The following is a 21,445-nucleotide window of genomic DNA, read 5'->3' as shown; positions in this document are numbered from 1 at the left end:
GAGCCTCCCGCCTCGGCCTCTGCCCAAGCAGATGTTCAGTTTGCCGGGGGTCGGGAGGGGACAGTGAGGGCAGGAGAGGGCGCCCTGTCATGCCTCCTGCCGGTGACCGTGCTGTCCCCTCCATTCCAGAACAACCTGAACCTGCTCAGAGACCTGGCTGTGCACGCGGCTCGCAGCCTCAGGGCCAGCCCCGACTGGGGTGAGCAGACACTCAGGTCCTGGGTGCAAGGTACCACAGGGTGGATGGAGGTGAAAGGTGCTTCTGTTTTCCGGGCAGAGGCATCCTGCAGTGAGTCCCACAAAGCGCGGACCCGTGCCAGCTTGTGGAGCTGTGCAGCTCAGGGGTTTTCATGCTGAGGGCTGTCACTCAGGCTGAGATGGGAAATTGGTTTCAAGGACAAAGCTAGCACCGAAACACAAGATGTCCTTTGCAAGCCAGGACTGGTGGTGGACACCTGTATTCCCAGCACGCTGGGAGGCTGAGGCAGGAGGATAGTAAGTTCAAAGCCAGGGGCTAGGGATTTAGCTCAGCAGCACAGCGCCTGCCTGGCAAGCGCGAGGTTGTGAGTTCGATTGCCGGTACCGGAAGAAAAAAAAAAAAGTTCAAAGCCAACCTGGGCATCTTATTGAGACCCTGTCATAAAAAATAAAATATAATGAAATAAAATGGGCTGGGTATAGAGCTCAGTGGCAGAGCACTGGCCTAGCCTGGGGTTTGAGCCCATGTACCTGGGGAAGGGGGAGACAGTTATGTATGCTTAATACAGAATAATTGAGACAAAATAGAAAATGCAAAGATAGAAACATGCAAAGACCCATCATTTTTCCACCTAGAGACAGTTGATATTGACATTTTCAGTCTCATTCATTTACATTTAAAGTCATGGTTTATCGTGTTAATAATATCCTTCAGTTAAAAAAAAAAAAGTATATATATATGTATGTATATCCCTTAGTTATTGTGGCCTGATCAGGCCCACAATCTCCCAAATGAGTGGACAGCAAAGGACTAAATAAATGAGACAACTAAAATGATTTTAGGCCTCCTGGGAGGGTCCAACCTTCTTCAGAATTTGAGATTCTCTGGGTTAAGACCAAGAATCTTTCTGGGTGACCCATATTTATTTGGTTTTCAAACAGAGGAGGGGGACCCTGAAAAAAATGCAGGAATCTGGGCAGGACTTGGGAAACACTTTAAGGACTTCTCCAGGTAATACATTACATGATTTAGGAGAACTATGTTATCTCCAGGAAGGCCTTCACTGCAGGAGTGAGATGCCTGTAGCTGCAGTCTCCTCTGAGTTAATTGGGGTGGGAGCCAAAAGTCCTCAGCTGTGGCCTTGTCTTGTCCCGTGAGGCCTCATGGCTTCACCCACCATTACAGGCCTCAGTAGGGACCAGTGACTCACAAGTAAACATGGAAAGCCAATTGGTTAAGTCCTGCTCACAGCTGCTTCATAGTGGTCCCCATCAATGGTTGGAGAGAGAGAGAGAGGGACAGATTGAGAGAGTCAAAATGTATACACACTTCAGGAAAAGAAAAACAGTGTGATGTGCTTTCAACATACAGGACCCTAGAGGACATCATATATTGAAGAAAACTCACCACACTGCCGGCCCTTAGAGAAGAAATTGAAAATGCATGTGCAGTAATCTCAGCAACCAATGTTGCCCACGAAGCAGTTTTCTGTACTTGTAAGTGTCTGAAAGCTGATGGCCAACACTCTAAGCACCCCTTGTAATTGTAGAGGCCAAAGAAACCTGTATTAATCTCATGATGTCTCAATAAATTTAGTATTAAAATATTTATACAAGTTTTTCATTTCCTGAAGTGTGAATACATTTTAGTGGCATATATGTAAATATATGTTATATATTTATATATTATATACATTATATATAGCTTTTGCAATTTAATAAGACATGTTTGTGTAAGACATGTTCTTTGCAAGACAGGACTGGTGGTGGATACCTGTAATCCCAGCACACTAGGAGGCTGAGGCAGGAGGACAGGACATCATGTAATGGTGAGGTGAGGCCTGTAATGGTGGGTGAAGCCATTGAATATTGTTTATATTTATTTGTTTATTTGCTTATTGATAGGATCTCACTGTGTAGTCCAGGCTGGCCTTCAACTCACTATGTAGCCCAATCTAGCCTCAAACTTTTGTCGATCCTCCTGTCTCAGCCTCCTAAGTGCTGGGATTAGAGGTTTGTGGCACCAAGGCCGGCTTTTTCAATGTAGATGAATATACAGGAAACAGAAGTAATTTGAAACATTTAGAACTTTAAAAGAGAACCTAAAAGCCAGTTGTGGTGTTCCCAGCTGCAATCCCAGCACTGGAGAAGCTGAGGCAGGAGGATCGCCACAAGTTCAAGGCCAGCCTAGCTACATAGTTAGTTCAAGGCCAGCCTGAACTACATAGTGAGACCCTGTCTCAAAAAACCAAACCAAACAAGCAAAAGTTATTTGGTTATTCAGGACTCTGGAAAGTCTAAACAGAACAAATCCAGCATCTGGTAAGAGCATGTGTTGTGGCCCTAGCTGACTGACACTGTAACAGGGGAGGCAGGGACATTGGCGTGTGGGTAGAATTGCAGTAAAGAGCTGATCCGGCCACAGGCAACAGGATCCATTCCACAGGACCAGCACCCACCCTAGAGCCCTTCTGTAAGTCCTGCCTCTTACAGTCAATGCCACCACGATGGGGACCAGGTGTCCATGGAGTTACAGGGGCAGAGCCAGACCTGGCTGTGACCGATTTTCTTCAGGAATCCAAAGCCACTGAGCTTTCAGTGGGGTTTTGCTTATTTACTCATTTGCACCCGTGGGGCTAGAATCCGGGGCTAAGAATTTATGCACAGCTTTTGTTTCTTTGTTTTTTGAGAGAGGGTCTCCTGTATAGTTCAGGCTAACCTTGAACTCAGGTCAATCCTCCTGCCTCAGCCTCCTGAGTGCTGGGATGACAGACATGTGCCCCACACCTTGCTATTTGTTTTTTCCTTTTTGCGATGGGCTCTTGCTGTGTTTCCCAGCCTGCCCACTCAAAGGCGCTGCTGACCTCCCTCCCTCTGCTGGTGAGTGCAGGTCACACCCGACCTCTTGGGAGAGGCCTCCTGACTACAGCAAGAGTGCTTTCTAGTCTGGTGTTTTGCTGTGAACTTTTGCAGATCTCTCCCCACTTGAAGAGGCCAGGAGGAGAAGCGGGACAAAGCTCAGTCTTCTCCTGCACCGTGGGAAACCTGGTGAAATACTTGAGCGGCTCAGATGGCCGGGTCTGCCCCGGGGACGCCTTGGCAGCAGGAACAAGAGCAATGAAACTTTTGGAACCTTTGACCCAGTAATCCCAGTGGGGCCTGTGCCCCAAGGAAATAACAACTCAAAGGGGAAAAAATGTAATTTGTGTGAAGATTCCATGTGCTATTTATGATAGCAGAGAACTGGGAGTAATCCAAACGCCGAATAAGGGAAAGGGCCGGGGCGCGCCCAGGGATGTAGGCTCCAGGGCTCTGGGAGACTCTGCTATTTTAAGCAATTTTTTCCAAAGGAAAAATGACAGCTATGTAAAATGTGCGTGGTGCAAAACGGTTGGGAGAGAGTCCTGATGGACGGAAGAGGAAGCTCAGAGCTGTGCTTGGGTTTCCCTCCAAGACCCGTGCCAGCCGCAGCCCAGCCAGCGGCCAAGACAACAGAGCAGACGCGCTGGTCCCATGGATCCAGCCATGCGTGCAGTCTCACCACAAAAAAATCTTCATTGTTACAGCTCAAGGCACGTGACAAGGAGAACCCTGGCATCAGAACTCTGCTCCAGGGCTGGGGATGTGGCGTGGTGGTACAGCTCAGGCCTGGCATGGGGGAGGCCCTGGTTTGATCCCCAGCACTGCAGGAAAAGAAAAATGAAAAGAAAAAGGAAACATGTTTGCTGCAGAGTCCAGGGGCTCTGGGGCAGGCTGGCAGGGGTGTCTTCTTGCAACCAGACCTCTGGAGGATCAGTGCCAGCCCGGGCCAAGGGCAGTGACAGCTGGCCAAGGGGCAGGGACTTGTTTTTTAAATGGCAAAAGAGCAGGAAATTTGATTTCAGGAGGCAAAAATAAACCAGAGATGCCAAACAAATCTTTACAAAGTCTAATACAGACTCTTCCCTTATGGTTACAGACTCAGGCTCGCAACGGACAGGCCCTTCTTTTAAAAAAATAAAACAACTAACACAGTGGTCGACAGTAGGAAGCCAGACAGATCCAGAAACTAAATAGGCTGGGGACATAGATCATGACAGAGTGCTTGCCTGCCATGGACAAGGCCCTAGGTTCCATCTCTACTGCTGAAAAAACAAAAAGCAAAAACCAAGCCAGGCCTGGTGGTGTCATCCCAGCACTCTGAAAGGCTGAGGCAGGAGGATGACAAGTTTGAACCCACCTTGTGGCAGCTTAGTGACTTAGACCCTGCCCCAGAATAAAAAATAAAAAAGAGCTGGACTTGTGGCTCAGTACAAAGGTCCTGGGTTCAATTCCAAGCACCACCAAATAAATAAATAGATAAATAAACACAGGGAAGAAATGGATAAATATTTGTGGCAAGATTTAAACATAATATTTGTGAGTATGAGTTAATATTTAATAAGTAGGAATCAAGGATGTGTTCACTAGAATGAAGGCTTATTTAAAGTTTACATGTCATTTAATTTTAACTTTTTTTTTTTGTCTTTTTGAGACAGGGCCTCGCTATGCAGTTCAGGCTGGCCTTGAGCTCACTCTGTAGCCCAGGCTGGTCTCGAACTCGCAGCAATCCTCCTGCCTCAGCCTCCCAAGTGCTGGGATTACAGGTGTGCACCCCCACACCCGGCCACATATTATTTAAAATCCACTTTTCTTGTGACTTTAACAACATAATCAGAAAGCTATCTGGCCTGGAGTTTTCTCTCTTTCTTTTCTTTCTTTCTTTCTTTGTTTCTTTGTTTCTTTCTCTTCTTCCTTTTCTCAACCTTACCTTGGATAGTGAAACACAATTAAATTGGGGTTTTTCATTAGTAATTAACAGAAATTTGTATGAACAGTAATGAGTTTTGTTTTGGTTTTGTTCTGTTAAACCCAGGGCCTTCTCACTGAGCTGCATCCCAGCCCTTTTTCGTGTTTTATTTTAAGACAAGGTCTCACTGAGTCACTAAGTTGCCCAGGCTGGGCTTGAATTTGTGATCCTCTTGCCTCAGCCTCCCAGAGTGCTGGGATGACAGGTGCGCCCCCATACCTGGTAGATGTTGAGTTTCATAGTAATGAGACATCAGAGATATGCATCTCAGGCTGGAGTGTAGCTCAGTGATGGAGCTCTTCCCTAGCATGTGTGAGGTCCTGGGTTTAATCCCCAACAGGAAAAAAAAGTAGCTATTTCATCTCTTCGATGCCCTCTGAAGTGGAATCCAGGTGCTAAGCACCAGGCCTTGTGGGTTTGTCTTAGTCATGCCCTTTGTTGGCCTTTGTTTCCTCTCCCCAGCTGTGAAGCACTGCCAGGGCCTCTGGCGAGCGCTTATCGCCCCTTCCCACCGGGCTCCTGGCTCCTTGGCTGCCTGGCCACACCTCACATCCTATGGAGTAAGGAAGTCCACATCTGTGGCCCCCAGGGTCTCTGCAAAATGCCTGGAGCCTCAGTGGTTCACTTCTGTGACCCCAGACCGGATGGCCCCCGGCCATTAGCACATAGGCTGGGGAGAGGAGCAGGCGTGGAGATTTAGAGAGATAACTCTCCCACTCAACATGGACCTGGAAGAGGGGCTTCTTGACAGCAGAGGACTTCTGTAAAGACAGTGTTCTGGTGCTGGGTTCAAAAGCAGGCACCGAACCATGCCTGGTGGCAAATTTCAGCACTCAGGAGGCTGAGGCAGGAGGATCGCCTTGAGGCTACAATGTGAGTTCAAAGTCAGACAATACTACACAGCTAAACCCCACCTTGAATAACAGAAAAGAAGCAGGTGACTAAATGTCCTCATTCGCTCCTTGATTTATCGCAGGGTCCCAGGGTGTGTCAGCCCTGGCGCTGTGGACATTTCACGGAATAATGTGCTGTGGGCCAGATTATTCTTTGCTGTGGAGAGGCAGCGAAGGGGTCCTAGGATCCCTGGCCGCCAGCTCTTGGGTGCTGGGGCCAAAAGAGGCTCCGACACCGCGACCCGCCCCTGGGAGGAAAACGTTTCCTGAGAGCCGCTAGTTCACTGGCCGCTCGGTGTGGAGAGCAGGGATTTAGACGACACACTCTGCATGCCAACACAGCGGGAGGGTGCAGGCATGGCACAGGGGAGAGGCTGTGCCCGGTGTGCCGGGACCTGGGCTTCAAACCCCAGCACCACCGACCAGCGCTGAAGAGAACACCTGCTCCCTCGGGCCTATCACGGCATCCAGCGCAGCTCTGGAATTCCCCGTGGAAGGACGGTGGCCAGAGGATGGAGAAGCAAAGACAGAACGAATGTACAGAAAGCTGGGGTCAGGCGGAGCCCTCTCTCCGGATGGGAGGAAGGGAGCTGCTCAACCGCTGCCATGCGTTTATTTATACATTTAGCAAGTTGGTGTTGGGTGAAACCCCTCTGCCTAACAAGTAGCCCGTCTCTCACGCTCCTGTTTCTCCAGTGCTCTGGGCTCTGGGCTCCAGCCTCCCGACAGCCTACCCCAGCCCTCTCGGGCCTTTCTCACTCCCGGAGGATGGAGCCCGCAGGAATTTCCAAAAATAGAATGAAGAAATCGTGGACTGGGTCAAGTAAACAGATCCCTCTAGGAGCAGAAAACCCTCTGGGTCTTTTCTTTCCCTTCCTTTCCCCTCCTCCTCTGCCCCCCCCCTTTTGAAACAGGGTCTGACTATGCAGCCTAGATTGGTCTTGAACAAACAGTGATGCTCCCACCTCAGCCTCCTGAGTGCCGGGATAACAGGTGTGCAGTGCCATACCCAGCTATTTTTCTTCACATAGGTTGATTGCAGCTGCCCCACAATGACAGGGGGATGAGGGCACCCATCTGCATAAGTCATCACGCTGGGTCCTCTGCTCTTTGGAAGATTCTAGAAGCCCATCCCACGGCTGTGCAGGCAGAGATGAGAGGACGTTGTTCTGGGGATAACTACAGAGCAGCTGACAAAGTGTGGGGACAGAGGAAGGTGAGGCTGCTCCCGCATCAGCTCTTCCTGAATCCATTATGACCCCTGTCAGGGGCCAGGCCACCAGGCACCTGCACCGAGGAGCCCTTTGGAGGCTGCAGTGCAGGGGACCTTGGAGACACAGAGCCACTGTCGTCCCATTGCAGTCTACCGAGGAAGAGCGTGGCAGCTTGAAGACGTGACCCAGATAAACAATACTGGGGGTGCCAGTGCACGCCTCTCATCCCACTACTCGGGAGGCTGAGGCAGGAGGATCACTGCAGGTTCAAGGCCAGCCAGGGGTACATAGTAAGACCCAGTCTCAACCAAAACCAAACCAAACCAAAACAGGAAAGAAAAGGAAAAGAAAGTTGGAACTGGGCTGAGCTGGTATGAAGGTAACGCCTACAGGATGAGAAGACAGAAGAGGGAGAGGCGCCATGGGGCAAGTCTGAAATTTTGCTGGCTGGAAAAACCAGCTTCATGCTTTAAAAAAATCTCCAAGTCTGAAAACCTCAAATGGTTCACATGGTCTGTAGCTGTGTGTCTGCCCTGGACAGGCCCAGGAAGCAGAGGGAGCTGGGGGCCCAGCCTGGCCAGCGGCCAGCGTGGGCAGAGCTGTCCAGCTGTGGTCCTGTTCCCGTTCGGACACTGGCTGCCGTTCAGCAGACTCAGGCAGGCCTGGCAGGCGAGACCGCCACTCCCAGGGACCAGGGGACCTGGGCACAGCTACATGGTGGCTTCTACCTCAACCTTCACTGCTGTCATCTGTGCAATGAAAAAATATTTTGAATAGGATTAATAGTGAGCAAATGTTTTTGAAAGAAAGGCCAATGGTGGGGAAATGAAAAATATTCCTAGACTCTTCCTTTTCTGTTGTGAAGCAGCAGCCCAGATGCAGCTTTTGAATCTTTCATCCTGAAATTAAATCTGGGGCCCCCACCCCTGGGACCAAGACAGACAGTTGGCAGTTACTAGCCTGCCTGCAAACGCAAGAGGCCCTTGGTTTCTCACACCAGTCACCGCAGTGCCCTTTTCTTAACAAACAGCCATGGGGGCGCTGCTTGGCTATTCTTCCACTCCCAGCAGCCCCTGGAGGAACCCCTGGGGCCCGAGCAGGGTGAGGCACGATGTCCTCTTTCTTTACATGTGCAGGCTTTACAGATACCTGTCCCACTGAAAGCAAAATTGATAAATATCTATAGTTCAACAGTCAAAAGTCACAGTTGTCACAAAACAAGTCAGCAACCCTGACAGGCTCCAAAAGACTGAAACTTCGGACAGATGACCACAGAGCTGCTGCCCACCAAGGGGCTCTCATTCTGTGGAATTTGATCCCTTGGTCACCTTGCTTTGCTCTTCCCAAGTTATTATGGCTGATACACTGTGTCAACTTGAGGAGTCCGGAGGCTTGGTTAAGTGACTTTCAGCTCTGCATCCTGGGCTGAGAAGGACATGCCCTTACCCTCCCGGGATGTTGTTCGTTGTGTCAATTTGAGAAGTTTAGAAGGTTAAGTGACTCAGCAGGAAGCCAGGGTGCTTACTCTGTATCCATCCTGAGCCTGTGCAAGAGGAGGGCGTGGAGATGGTGTGAGCGCTTATACACCGCCCTGGGTGGGGGTCGCCGGCTTACAATGTAAGGGAGGGAGAGAGGCGTGCTAGCTCTGCCATGCCTCCCCTTTTGCCCTTGTTGCTTTGCTCTTCTGCGTCAGGAACTGTTGCCCTCTGCCATGTGCCCCTCTGCCCGGAGCCAACCAAGTACGGACTGAAACCTCCACACACTGTGAGCTAAATAAACGTTTCCTTCCTTCACTTTGGGTGTTGAGGATTTTGTCTCAGCAACGAGAGAAAGCTGACCGAGACACAAGTGAAGAAGTAGATGAAGCTCTGATGCAGGTGTGATCCCGGGAGCTCAGGAGATGGCAAAGGCGTGACACCGTGAAGCTTTCCCTGCTAAGCCTCTGGAAAGCAGTCTGGTGGCTGCCTCAGAGGCTAGCTGGACGGTGACCCTGTGGCCCAGGGTGTCCACTCTCGGAATGTCCCAGGGGAGAAGGGATGGCGCGTCCACACGAAAACCTGCACACAAGTGTTCAGAGCAAATAGCCCTGCCTCAGTGACTGTTTCTCGTTGCTGAGACGAAGTTAAAGGAGGAGGGGCGGCAGGCCAGCGTGGCAGGAGGGCATCGCAGAGAAGAAACAGTTCTCGACAGGGCAAGACAGGGCAGGCAGAGGGCAGCAAAGCCGCAAAGCATCAGCGGCCAGCCTGCTTTCTGTCCCTTTACATCCGTCCAAGCTACCCATCCTTTGGGTGGTGCCACCCACACCCGGCGTGGGCTTCCCGTTACCCACTGCCGGAGGTATGCCAAGCCAACCAGTGGACTCATGGAGCCATCACACACCCCAGCTCCAGCCACCTCTGAAGAGCCCTCCTGTGACTGCAGGATAGCGGGGGACAGCTGGACACAAGCCGTAACCAGTCCCACAGCAGAAACGACCTGGATCTCCGCCAAGTGAGGGGCAGACAATGTGGCGCCGCCCTACAGGAAGTGTCTGTCCACCCCGAGGAGGGAGCCCCGGTGAGTGTTTCGACACCGTGGCCCTGGGGAAGGCCAGACAAGAGGGAGGAGGTGGGGCACAGGGCTGCGTGTCGTGCGATCCCGGTCCCGTGCTGTTCAGACCTCGAGTCTCAGCGACAGAGACTCAGGTGCCAGGGGCTGGGCCAGCGGCGGGCAGCGGGCAACGGGCAGCAGGCACGGTCCGCGATGCTGCGGGGAGCGGCCAGAAAAATGATCTGACACTGAACTGAGGTGACAGTTATATAGGTGTGAAAACGCTAGAAACCCGTGCACGCTTTAAACCAGGGCAGCATCTGCTGTGCAGATTGTATCTCAACAAAATTGTTATAAAACATTTTAAAAGTGGTTCAAATTTTGTCAAGAAAGAAAAAGAGACAAGACTCTAAGACTGTGTTTAACTGCGGTGTTTTAGTGTCGGCCCAGGTAGCAGAAAGTTATATGTTTTAATGTTTTTATCCCCTGGAGCAGTAACACAACTGAACTGTGTGTGCGTTGAATATGTGTGAGTGAGAGAGCCTCAGTCCTGACACCTGAACTCTGCTAGAACACTCACTCAAATTGTGCAGCCACAGGACAAGGACATCGTCTTGTGGACCACAAAACTGGTTTGTTTGTTTGGTTGGTTGGTTAGTTGGTTATTTGGCTGGTTTTTGGTTTTTTGAGACAGGGTCTCACCCGGTAGTTCAGGCTGGCCTCAAATTCACTATGTAGCCCAGGCTGGCCTCGAACTCACAGCGATCCTCCTGCCTCAGCCTCCCGAGTGCAAGAGTTGCAGGCATGCGCCACCACGCCCTGCAAAGGGCATTGTTTACAGCTGTCACTGGTCCCTTCATCTTGCTTCCAGCCTGGGATCCGCAGCTGTTTCCCAAGCAGACCAGGCTCTGTAAATTGGGAGCTGATCCAAGACCACACGTTCTGTCTGGGCAGGGCTGGGGTGTAACTCAGGGGTAGAGCACTAGCATCACGAGGTCCCGGGTTCAATTCCCAGCACCCCCCCCCAAAAAATGTGGGCACATGACAAATGAGCCCTGAGCCGATGTGGTTGCTGCTCTCCCTGCCGTCCGGGCTCTGGGTGTTTTTCTCCTAGGTCTTCCCTGTCCAGGGAAGGCACGGAGTCCACTCTGTGAAGTCTTGGACTGCACCTTCCCAGGCGTCTCTATTTCCTGTGCTTGGCTGAGCGCAGAGCTGTATCAAAAGCTCTTGGTGGTTCTGTCTTCTCGCTTTATCTTGATTCTATCCGTAGTAAGTTTCTTACTCTTTGACTCAGGCAGAAGATGATTTTAAACTTTCCTGAAAGAAAAGAAAGAGCTAAAGTTGTTTTAGACACAGCCAGTGGCTAACCTGCTGGAGCTTGTTCTGAGAGTTGTCTCATGAAGTCACTGTTGTAGTCCAGCCTCTCCCTACTCCAGAGCCGCTGCCCACCCGCTGGGAGCCCACGGCGGAGGGCGGGGTGGGTGTTCACAGGGCCTCTGCCTTTGGTCTGAATTAAGAGTTGGATCTGCGGCTGGGTGCAGCTTGTGGCCAGGGCCTGGCTGGCACCCACAGGTCCTGACTAGGCCCTCGGCACTGGGAAAGAGGTCCTGCCTGGGGCTTGTTGGGGGTTGAAGCAGCTGCTGGGGTGAGAGGGTGGGGTGGGGGCGGAGCTTGGACTCACACCAGCCTCCCGTTCCAGTTTAGGGTGCTCACCTCGGAGCGCCTGCTCAGAAGTAACAGGACAGATGATCGGAACCGCCCCTCAGAGACTCTGGGAATGGCAAGTGATTGTAGTATTTTTTTTTTTTTAATGTGTGGAACAGGGCCTCAAACACAGTCAGCACTTGGTTCATTTTATCTATTATCCTGTGTCTTAATCTCACAAACTGCCAAAGGCCTCTTTTTGTTGTTTTGTTTTATTTATTTAGTTAGTTATTTGTCTTTTTGAGACAGGGTCTCGCTATGCAGTTCAGGCTGGCCTTGAGCTCACTTTGTAGCCCAGACTGGTCTCGAACTCACAGTGATCCTCCTGCCTCAGCCTCCCCAGTGCTGGGATTTATAGGCATGAGCCACCACACCCGGCTTGTTTTATTTTTTGAGACAGGTCTGGCTATATAGTCAAGGCTGCCCTTGAACTCACTTTGTAGCCCAGGCTGACCTAAACCCTTAGCAATCCTCCTGCCTCAGCCTCCTGAGTGTGAGGATCACAGGCATGCACCACCGCTCCTGGCTCAGGATTCCTCTTGCCAGAAACGTGAGCTCGGTCCCTGAGAGCAAATGGAGCATGGAGGATGGAGCCAGGCCTAGCTGCGGGGCTCGGTTCAGACAGATAGAGGCCATGTCCTTTGTCCTTCAGTATCACTGGTATGTCAGAGGCGCTTAGTCCCCACGGCAGAGGAGCCGAGTCCAGTGGGAGGACCCAACTCTGCGCAGAGTTCTGGGGTGACTCAGCAGCGCCCGCCCGCAGCTGATGTGGGGTGCTGGCAACAGTCGAGGCCTTTAGAGGGGACCTGCCCCTGGGATGAAGGCAATGGCTAGGCAGAAAGCCTTCGAGCTCCCTCGCACTCCTTGGTGCAGTGACACACTTACCTGCGCTCCCAGCCTTGCTGACCCTGGCTCGTGTTCCCCCTGCTTCACTGGGTGGGGAACCCCCTGTCCACCTGAGCGATCCCATGGGGCAGAGCTGACCTGTGGTTCAGTCTCAGCTGACGCTGCAGCCTCCTGCTTCAGAAGTGAGCATGGAGACCGGGTCGCTGGGCCACCTCCCTGCCTTTGTCACGACCCCTGTCCCTGCTGGCCGAGGCCATCAGGGCCGGTGTGTTTCCTCTCATCGCTGTGACGGGTGGTCGGCGGGGCCTGGGGCAGCTCCCCTCCAGCCCGCCCCCTGTGAGGCGGGAACAGCAAGTGGCAGCCAGTTGGAGACAAGAAGAGCAGGTGAGGCTCTGGAGATCTGCAGTAGGAAAGGGTCTCATGACTAGCCTGGGGTGGGGGCGCACACACCTGTCATCCCAGTGCTAGGGAGGCTGAGGCGGGAGGATCGCTGCAAGTTCAAGGCCTGCCTGGGCTACAAAGTGAGTGCAAGGCCAGCCTGAACTACACAGAGAGACCCTGCCTCAAAAAACAAAAAAGAAAAGCGCCTCATGACCAGGGCATCTGCTCCAAGTCAGCCTCCCTGGAAGGGGCCCCCAGGTGCCACCTCCGACCAGCTAGCTGATCACAGCGCTGTTCATTCTCTGCCACCGCCCTGCCCTCCCCCAGCCGCCTCCCATGGGGCAGCAAGGGACGGATTGATGCGTGGCACCAGCTCTGTGCCTGCACTGTCGCCTGCAAATGTGCTTAGCACTCGCAGGTTTCTCCACCCCTGCAGGAACCCTGGGCAACCAGGACAGGGCCTCCCACTCTCCAAAGGGAAAAGGCAGGCACCCAGGAGCCAAGTTATTTGCTGAAGGAAACAGGAAAAGAGCTAGAAATTTAGCTGGGTCAGAAGTTGAACCTTGCGATCACATTTCGCCTAAAATACAGTAATCAACAAGACTTTGTTCTTAAATAAAATGTTTTAATAAAAGGCGGCACATGTATGCTTTTCTTTTCAAGAACATTAACAGCAGGTTGGTTGGCGTGAGTGCGATATGCGATATTCTACATCATCAGTAGCAAAAACAAGGTTACAAATAAATAAATAGGCTTCAGCATCGCTGGTCTTGAGGGTATTCTGCAAACTAGCTCAGAGGATCTGGGTTTGGCTTTTCCTCTAAAGATGCGTCTGGGTTGGCTGGGGGTGGAGAAGGGAGTCCTGTGCACCCCGCGTGGATCGAGTAACGCCGGAGCGCCCCTCCGCGGAGAGGAGTCCCGGCCCTCCCCTGGACATTTTGCCGAGGTTTCGCAGCTTAACCGAAGCCAAGAGAGCACCACCAAAGAATTGCCGTCTGGGTGTTTGAGGCTGCGGCGGGGTAGAGGTGGAGCCAGCAGGGATTCTGGGGACAGCGGGGCCAGACTAATGGGGAGGAAGATGTCAGCCAATAGCAGAGAAGTCAGTGATGCCTGAATGTTTAGACAGCATCTCAGGCACTGCAGCCATTCCGAAATCCACACCACGGGCATGCGTGGAGAGTGGAAAAATACCAGAAGCAGAACGCTTGTTAATGTGTGGCCCTAGGGATTGAATCCAGCCCCTTCACGCTGAGCTATGTCCCCAGCCCTTTTCTGTGTTTTGAGACAAGTTCTCTCTAAGTTGCTAAGTTGCCCAGGTTTGATTCAAACTTGCAGTCCTCCTGCTTCAGCCTCCCAAGTGCTGGGATGACAGGTGCACACCACCATGCCCGGCTGGTCTACCGTTATTGAGAGCACCACATCTAAGGATCCAAATATCACTGAAGCCGTTTAGACACTGCTTGGCGTCTAGCAATTATGTGCAAGGTACTAAAACTCCTCCTTGGCCCGACCCCCCTTCCCTAGCAAATCCAGTGTGCTTTTCTCCTTTTGGGGGTGAGGACAGCACATCTGGAGAGTCTCAGTTGTGATCTCTGTCCTGGGCTCACAAGCTCCCCAACCTGGAGGTCTTGCTGCGCCCAACGGGCAGGAGAACAGGAAAGGTCCTCAAGGGGCAATGAGGTGGTTGCAACTTCTGACAGCCCAGGCTTCCGACGCAGGCCTCCTCAGCTCCTCAAACCGTTGCCCAGTGCGATCAGAGTTGCAGAGCAGGGAGGGGCTCCCCACCGCTGACCGCACGCCTCCGGCCCCGAAAGGCCCTGGCGGGAAGCCTTGGTCCCTGGTCCTTGCAAGTCACTGGCTTGGATACGCAGACCCTGCGCACCTCACAGCACTTTCCTGTGCGGCCGGCCCAGCAGCCGGGCCAGGCAGTAGGGGACGAGGCTGACGGACGCCAGGGGCACCGCAGCGCTCTTGCAGAAAGACAGGACGTAGAAGACCAGCTCCACCCGGGCCGGAGGCTTCAAGGTGTCGAAGAAGTGCAGGAGCACGAGCGAGGCCCCGATGCAGCCCAGGCGGAACGGGAGCTGCCCTTGGAGCTGGCCGCGGCAGCCCTGGCGGTACATGCCCGAGTGCAGGGCCAGCCCCAGCCCCAGCAGGGTCCCCAGGTTCTTGAGGAGGCTGGCGAAGGGCGTGGTGTCGATGTGCACCCACTCGGGCCGCTCGCACCACCGCTTGGCTTTCTCCAGCGTCCACAGGAGGTCCACGCCCAGCGCCCTGAGCAGCAGGTAGAAGCCCACAGCGAAGCCAAACAGGAAGCCGGTGACCAGGACGTACTTCCTGAGGCTGGCGTCGTAGATGCCCCGGACGTGGTGGAAAGTTTCCGCAACGACAATGCCTGGGCACAGGGAAGAACGGCGGCGTGAGGGAGGGGAAGATCCTAGACTCCCGCTAGGGGTGCACGGGAGCCGCGGGCTCCTGCCGTCCACTGTCACCAGGCCGAGTGGTCGCCCCTGCCTCCCCCTGCATTTAAGCTTCCTGTTGTCCTCCTGTCTCTACTTGAACACCCTTGGGTCTGGGGAGCTCGCTGCCCTCACTGTGAGCGCTGAATCTTAAGTGCTAGTCCTACCCAGCGCTGCGTGGACAAGTGTCCCCACCAGTGCCCGCTGCTGGGCTCCGCTCTCCGCACGGAGGCCACTGCCTCGCCAGTCTAGCTCCTCTGCCCGGCATTCTCAGACAGCTGTCCTCTTCTCTAACCTAAACATCCCCAGGCTTGTCATGGGACACAGCTTCCAGAGTCTTCCCAAATTAGGGGACCCAGCACGACCTGTGACGTCACTGCTGTGGTTGCCAGGAAGCCACTCTCTCCCTCGTTCTCCACTTTTCCTGGGGTGGCTTCTGTGTTCTGCTCTTAGAACTCCAGGGAGAGGGGCCGGGGATGTAGCTCAGTGGCACAAGCTCCTGCCTGGCAAGTGCAAGGTCCTGAGTTCAATTACCGGCACGAACACACAAAAAAGAACTCCAGGGAGAAAATATTCCTTAAAATCTGATATTCCAGAGCCTTCCACGAAGCTGAGAAATCCTTCTCTACACTTCACTTAGGGGCTGGGGATTTAGCTCAGCGGCAAAAGTGCCTGCCTGACAAGCGCAAGGTCGTGAGTTCGGTTCCTGGTACCGGAGAAAAACAAACAAACAAAAAAAAAAACAAACATACACTTCACTTAAAATCTTTTGGCCTCCTTATTAATTAGATCGAAGGGAATGCAGACATGCAAAACTTTGAACCTCCAACAGAGCCGCTGCAGATACTTACTAGGTCTGCAGAAGAGTCTATGTAAATCAAGAGTGTTGAGTTTGGTAATTCCCTGAAAATGAAGTTAGGGCCACTTCCAATGGCAGATCAGTAAAAAATAAAGAATGTAAATAGCATGGAGCGTTCAAGCTGACTTGACTGGGGGAGTTATTCTGACGCACTGCAGCTTTTGTGGAATACGTTTAATTGGGTAAGACTGGACACTGCTATAGAGAATAACTCAAATTGCTCTCTCTCTCCCTCCGGCCACACACTGGGGACTGAATTCAGGTCTTCCCACCGAGCTACATCTCCAGTCCCTTCTAATTTTTTTTTTATTTTGAGACGGGGTCTTCCCAAGTCCCTGGGTTGCACAGGCGGAGCTTCAACTTGCCATCCTCCTGCCTCAGCCTTTCCCCCTTGACTTTCAGATTTCTGAAATGCTAGCAGTGTGGAGGACATGCAGAGCGTGGCTGGCCGGCTGGGGCTTCGTCCTGAGTAGGGGTGAGGAGGGACGGGGATACCTGACAGGACTCCAGCGACAACCTGGTGCGGGAAGTGAGCGGCGAGGTAGATCCGTGACAGACACACGCTCAGCTGCACAGCCCAGAACAGCAGCCACAGAACGGCGCTCAGGCACCTGCAAAGGAAGAGGCTCCGGTGGCCACAGCCCAGCACCTGAGCTCCAGAAGCCCCCCTTGGTGCCAGGCCTCGTTTGTCTGAAAGACACAGGTCACACGAGTGGGTCCCTTCCAGCCCTAACGTTCTGTGATTTTAATGTCCACCCTCCGCAGAAGTGCGCCGGCTTCCCAGCTATAGGAATGGGCTAGGGATGTGGAGAAGAGCGGGTGATGTCAGCCACAGCGAGGGCCACCCTGCCTCCCCGCCAGGGGCGCTCTTACCGAAATCTGTATGTTGGCTTTTTCTTTCCCTGGAAGATAGAGAGGATCGATGTGACCATCACGTAGTATACACCTGCTGTGCCCATAGCGTGGCCGGAAGGACTCCCTGCAGGGCAGGAAAGAGATGAATGGACTGAACATGAGAAGGTCTCCATCTGAGAGACTGCCAGGGGCATCATTTTCCCATCACCCGGTATCCGTCTTCCCTTCCACCCATCCATTTATTCTCCCATCCGCCCTCCCATCCATCCATCCTCCCATCCATCCATTCCCCTGCCCTACCTTCCACTCATTTATACATAACTTATTTATTTAACAAGCATCTTACTATGGGCCGAGAATTGTTCAAGACCTGGGGAGCGACATCTGAGAAGACCCGTGCTGCTGTGACCACTTCCGTCTGGAAGCCACATAGAACATCTGCACACCGGATGTGAATCTCGCTCCATGCTGCCCGCCACTGATTTTCTCTTTCCTCCTGCTCTTTGCTCCCTGTTCTGGCCACACCGCTGCCTGCTCTCCTTTAACCTTGCCTGGTGCACCCCTACCCCAGGGCCTTTGTGTGGCTGTACTCTCTGGCCAGACAGCTCTTCCTCCAATTCCCCGGCCGCATCCCTGGCTCCTCCGAGTCTCCTTTGTGTTTTGGCTCAGATCTCTCTGGATCAGCGGGTCCCCTCGGGCCACCCCATTTAACACTGCAGTCAGTTCCCACCCCCGAGTCTTCTGCCAGAGGGACGCAGGGCCCTGCGATTCCCCCGAACTCCCTGAACAAAGGGCCTCAGCTACCAGTCTTCTCTGGGCGTTGCCAGGGCTGACGGCCACCCCAATCAAGGTGACCTCTCCTTCCCAGTGGCCTGCACCCAGTAACCAGTCTGCACCAGGCCGTAAGGCCAGGAGCGGGGGCCGCAGAGGAATGAGGAGGGCCACATTAAGAAATGTGGTGTCAAACCTGGTGTGGTGGTGCACACCTGTAATCCCTGCACTTGGGAGGCTGAGGCAGGAAAGACTTGTGACTTCAAGGGCAGCCTGGGCTACAAAGTGAGTTGAAGGCCAGCCTGAACTACATAGTGAGACCCTGTCTCAAAAGACAAAAAAGAAAGAAAAGAAAAAAAGGAATGGAGTCTCAAGCCAGGTGTGGTTTCGCCCTGGCCTCGGAGCTCCTCGTGGGGTCGGGGAGGCCGAGCCACACCGGACATCTCCTCCTCCTCGCTTCCCTTGCTGCGTTTAGCCTAAACATCGTCATCTTCTCACGGCCTATGTACTTCACTTATTTATTATGGCTTCTGCGTCTCACACCCGCTTCGGGTCTGGCTCCCAGGCCCCTCGCTGCCGTCTCCGCAGGGCTGGGCCTCACCTGGCCCAGTCTCGCACGTGACCGGGAACTGCTTAATCAGCGGTGTGGAGGTGTTGCTGTAGTAGTCCGTGTCCCGGACCCACCAGTACGGGCGCTGTCCGAAGAGAATCCTAGGAGAAGCAGAGAAATTTGTCTGGAGTCACCCCGTGGACGCTTTTGCCGGGAGCCCAGCTTCTGGAGGAGAGGGATCTTGAGGACGCCTGTATTCCCTCTAGGCAGGGGACTGGGGGCTGGGTGGCCTGGAGAGACTTTCACAACACAGCATTTAGAACACTTTTGAAATTTGAATGTTTTATCCATTCAAGCTTAAGTAAATCAGAAGTCAGGCATGGTGGCATGTGCCTGTAGTCCCAGCTCCTCAGGAGGCCGAGGCAAGAGGATCTCTTGAGCTCAGGAGTTCGGGGCCAGCCTGGGCAACACAGCAAGACCCCATCTCTTTTTCTTTTTTCCCTTTTTTTGGTGGGGGCGGACTGGGGTTGAACACAGGACTCACACATGCTGGGTAAGTGCTCTACCACTGAGCCGCACACTCGATTCTTTTTATTTCTTATTTTGAGGCACGGTCTCCACAAGTTGCCTTGAACTTGTGATCCTCCTTCCTCATCTCCCAAGTAGCTGAGATTACAGTCATGTGCCACCACACCTGGCTTGAGACTCCATTCCTTTTTTTCTTTTCTTTCTTTTTTGTCTTTTGAGACAGGGTCTCACTATGTAGTTCAGGCTGGCCTTCGACTCACTTTGTAGCCCAGGCTGCCCTTGAAGTCACAAGTCTTTCCTGCCTCAGCTTCCCAAGTGCAGGGATTGCAGGTGTGCACCACCACACCAAGTTTGAGACCACATTTCTTAATATTAATTAATTAATTAAAGCCGAGATAAACTATTCCATATTAGTGGCAGCTGAGTGATTTTTTTAAACCCCAAGAAGAATTTGTCTGGGAAAGACGCATACAGGAAAACAGTTAACAATGTGGACTTGCTGATACAATGGACTCCATCTTCTGTGCTTCAGGTCTCAGGGAATCGTGTTTCCTGTGACATCCGAGGATGTGCCCAGCCCCATGGACGGCCCCCCGGGAGACCTGGCCTCTTTCCCTGAAGATTCAGACCCTGTGAGGTTGCATGTGCGCCAGCAGCCTGCTTTCTGTCCTCTCTGCCTTGAAACACAATATCTCAGACCAGCCACTTCCCCCTCAAGAGCACTAGATACAGTTTTCACAGTGAAAACAGGCCTCAGAAGTCATTAGGATGCTTCTTATCAAAACTGGGGACAGCCACCAACTCTGCCCTCTACCCGCCCAGAAACAATCCATGGCTCTTTCATGAGATTTCAGGAATCTCATCAATACACCTTGCCTAATAACATTCTTTTCTTATTCTAAAAGACTTTTATTGTGTGTGGCCAAAAAATATTAGAGCTAGGAGTTTTTGTTTTTGTGATTTAAGATAAAGTCTAAATTGCCCAGGCCGGCCTGAACTTTTGATCCTCCTGTCTCAGCCTCCTGAGAGGCTGAGATTAGAGGCGTGTGACACCACACCCAGTCTTGAAAGCGATCCTAGGAGTCTCCTAGGGCAGAGCTATAGCTCAGGGGTTGAGCACTTGCTTAGCACGTGCCAGCCCTGGGTTCCATCTCCAGCTCTGCATAAATAAGTAAGAAAAAAATAAAGCTGTCATCTGACACAACCATTCCTCTCTGGCTGGAACTGATGAAATCAAGCAGGGAGTGACCCGAGTGCTTCCCTTGGTCTCTCCTTTGACGGCCTGGGAACCGCGGATGACCTGGCGTGAGATGCGTGTCTAACACACACTCACAGGGACTGTTCAGGTGCCCGACGTAACCTGGCTCACAGACCACCAAGTAGGAGCTCAGAGGGCTGGAAGGACCTGCGTGGCCACCGTGGACGGCGCAGGCGGGGGTGGGACGGGCTCTGAGCCGTCCGCTGCCCGTGCAACAGGGTTCCTAGCCATCCCGCGCATCATGTCTTCATGGTTTCAATTCTCTCTCTTTTTTTTCTTCGCAGTGCTGGGGATGGGCCCCAGGCCTCGTGCACACTGGGCAAGCTGCACCCCAGCCCTCAATTCTCTTTCAAAATCATCAAAGTAATTCTTTGCTTCAAGCCTGAAATAGCGCAGGGCTGTCACTGACCTCCCCTGGTCCCTTCCCTGCAGCTGCTAGGAAATCGCCGCCCTGGGGCTCCAGCGCACAGACAGGGCTGTCTTTGTGGTGGGTCCCCAAGGGGCATTAGCCTGGGGCTCCCGAGCGGGTGGGGGCAGCCCCCCCCTCCAGCGCCGGCTTCTCCCCGCCGTCCCTGCTGCGTGCTTCTCACCACTTGAAGACGAGGTTGAGCCAGTCTCCAATCACAGCCACCCAGAGCAGCCTGATGCCCACGGCCTCCTGCAGGTGGAACCAGATGGGGAAGAGCACGTAGAAGGCGTTCCTGAGGTCGGCGAGCACGGACACCAAGATGAACCAGTCCTGCGAGTCCTGGAAGTTCACCTGCAGGTAGCGCGTGGACTGGATCCCGAAGTCGTGCAGCGCGTTCATCCCGAGCTCCATCCTGGGCCGGGCACCTTGGGGGCTGGGAGCGAGGACTGCAGGCTGTGTGGCCAGCGCTCTGCTATCAGCCTGTGCCTTGCCCCTGCTTTATATGCCCTGCAGCCAGTCCGCAGGCCAACCCAGCCCTGATCTTTGGACTCAGAAACCACTTTTGTCTAAATTCTATTGATCAAAGGTGCATCATCGGGAGGTTGATGCGAACGTGTTCAGGGTGATTTACGTAAAAAACAAAACGGCCACACACAAAAACAGCCTGATCGGCCCCTGGCAGGGCCAATCATTAACCTGGGCACGCTGCTTAGGGGGCAAGGGGCTGCCCTCCTGGTTCCTGCAGCAGCCGGGGCCACAGGGCAGAGTCAAATTCCACCCTGCGTCTGGCCGACCTGGCTCCTTTTCCAAGTCCACAGCTGCGCTGCCCCGAGGCCAAAGGAAAGCTTCGGTGGTGCAGCCGCTGGGGTTTCATTCATCTTAGAATGTGCGGTGCGCTTGTGCTGAGCCTTCCCTTTTGGGGCTAGGAGCTGGGGTGACCTCTGTCCAGCTTGGGGATCAACCCTCTCCCCAGCGTTCGCTCCGTGTCTCAGCCTTCACGGAATGCGAGAACGCAGTGGATGCGTGAATTCGATGAATCACTCCTGAGTGCGGTGATTGATGCAGTTAATGGGTTTCCTGTGAGGGTTTCAGCACGTACATATAAATGAAGGTTCAAGCCGGGCGTGGTGGCACACGCCTGTACTCCCAGCGCGTGGAAGGCT

General features: G+C 53.2%; 2 protein-coding genes across 3 annotated transcripts in view; one reads left to right on the top strand and one right to left on the bottom strand.

The window, feature by feature from the left end:
- Positions 1-1,780, top strand: part of LOC102028369 (alanyl-tRNA editing protein Aarsd1) — a gene marked incomplete in the record, with an annotated part of 3,101 nt that extends 1,321 nt beyond the window's left edge. The window contains 2 exon segments of the mRNA XM_013519131.1: positions 1-199; positions 1,571-1,780. Of these exon segments, the coding sequence (XP_013374585.1) occupies positions 1-67 (67 nt within the window).
- Positions 1,781-13,912: 12,132 nt separating this feature from the next.
- Positions 13,913-21,402, bottom strand: G6pc (glucose-6-phosphatase, catalytic subunit). Of its 2 annotated transcripts, none has more exons than XM_005394489.2 (5): positions 20,464-20,935; positions 18,139-18,248; positions 16,785-16,890; positions 16,407-16,522; positions 13,913-14,988 (listed from the first exon to the last, which is right to left on the bottom strand). In XM_005394489.2, the coding sequence occupies exons 1-5, from the start codon at positions 20,691-20,693 to the stop codon at positions 14,477-14,479; spliced, it is 1,074 nt and encodes a 357-aa protein (XP_005394546.1). In that variant the 5' UTR covers positions 20,694-20,935; the 3' UTR covers positions 13,913-14,476. The 2 variants fall into 2 exon arrangements, 1 of the variants encoding a protein (XP_005394546.1); XR_262621.2 differs by having other exon boundaries at positions 14,895-15,677; positions 15,801-16,522; positions 20,464-21,402.
- Between the last annotated feature and the right edge of the window lie 43 nt (positions 21,403-21,445).

The sequence above is a fragment of the Chinchilla lanigera genome, unplaced genomic scaffold (genome assembly GCF_000276665.1).
Source record: "Chinchilla lanigera isolate Chin_1 unplaced genomic scaffold, ChiLan1.0 scaffold00050, whole genome shotgun sequence".
Classification (NCBI taxonomy): Eukaryota; Metazoa; Chordata; class Mammalia; order Rodentia; family Chinchillidae; genus Chinchilla; species Chinchilla lanigera.
The sequence above is the reverse complement of the archived record's forward strand: the minus strand, read 5'-3'. Positions and strand labels throughout refer to the sequence as shown.

What these genes read in the sequence shown, in the direction of transcription:
- G6pc (XM_005394489.2), bottom strand. Translation starts at nt 20,693, where the DNA reads ATGGAGCTCGGGATGAACGCGCTGCACGACTTCGGGATCCAGTCCACG. An exon ending in CACGTGCGAGACTGGGCCAG is followed by an intron (nt 16,891 to 18,138) that starts GTGAGGCCCAGC and finishes CCTGCCCTGCAG; the next exon opens with GGAGTCCTTCCGGCCACGCT. An exon ending in TGTCGCTGGAGTCCTGTCAG is followed by an intron (nt 14,989 to 16,406) that starts GTATCCCCGTCC and finishes CCCTGTGCCCAG; the next exon opens with GCATTGTCGTTGCGGAAACT.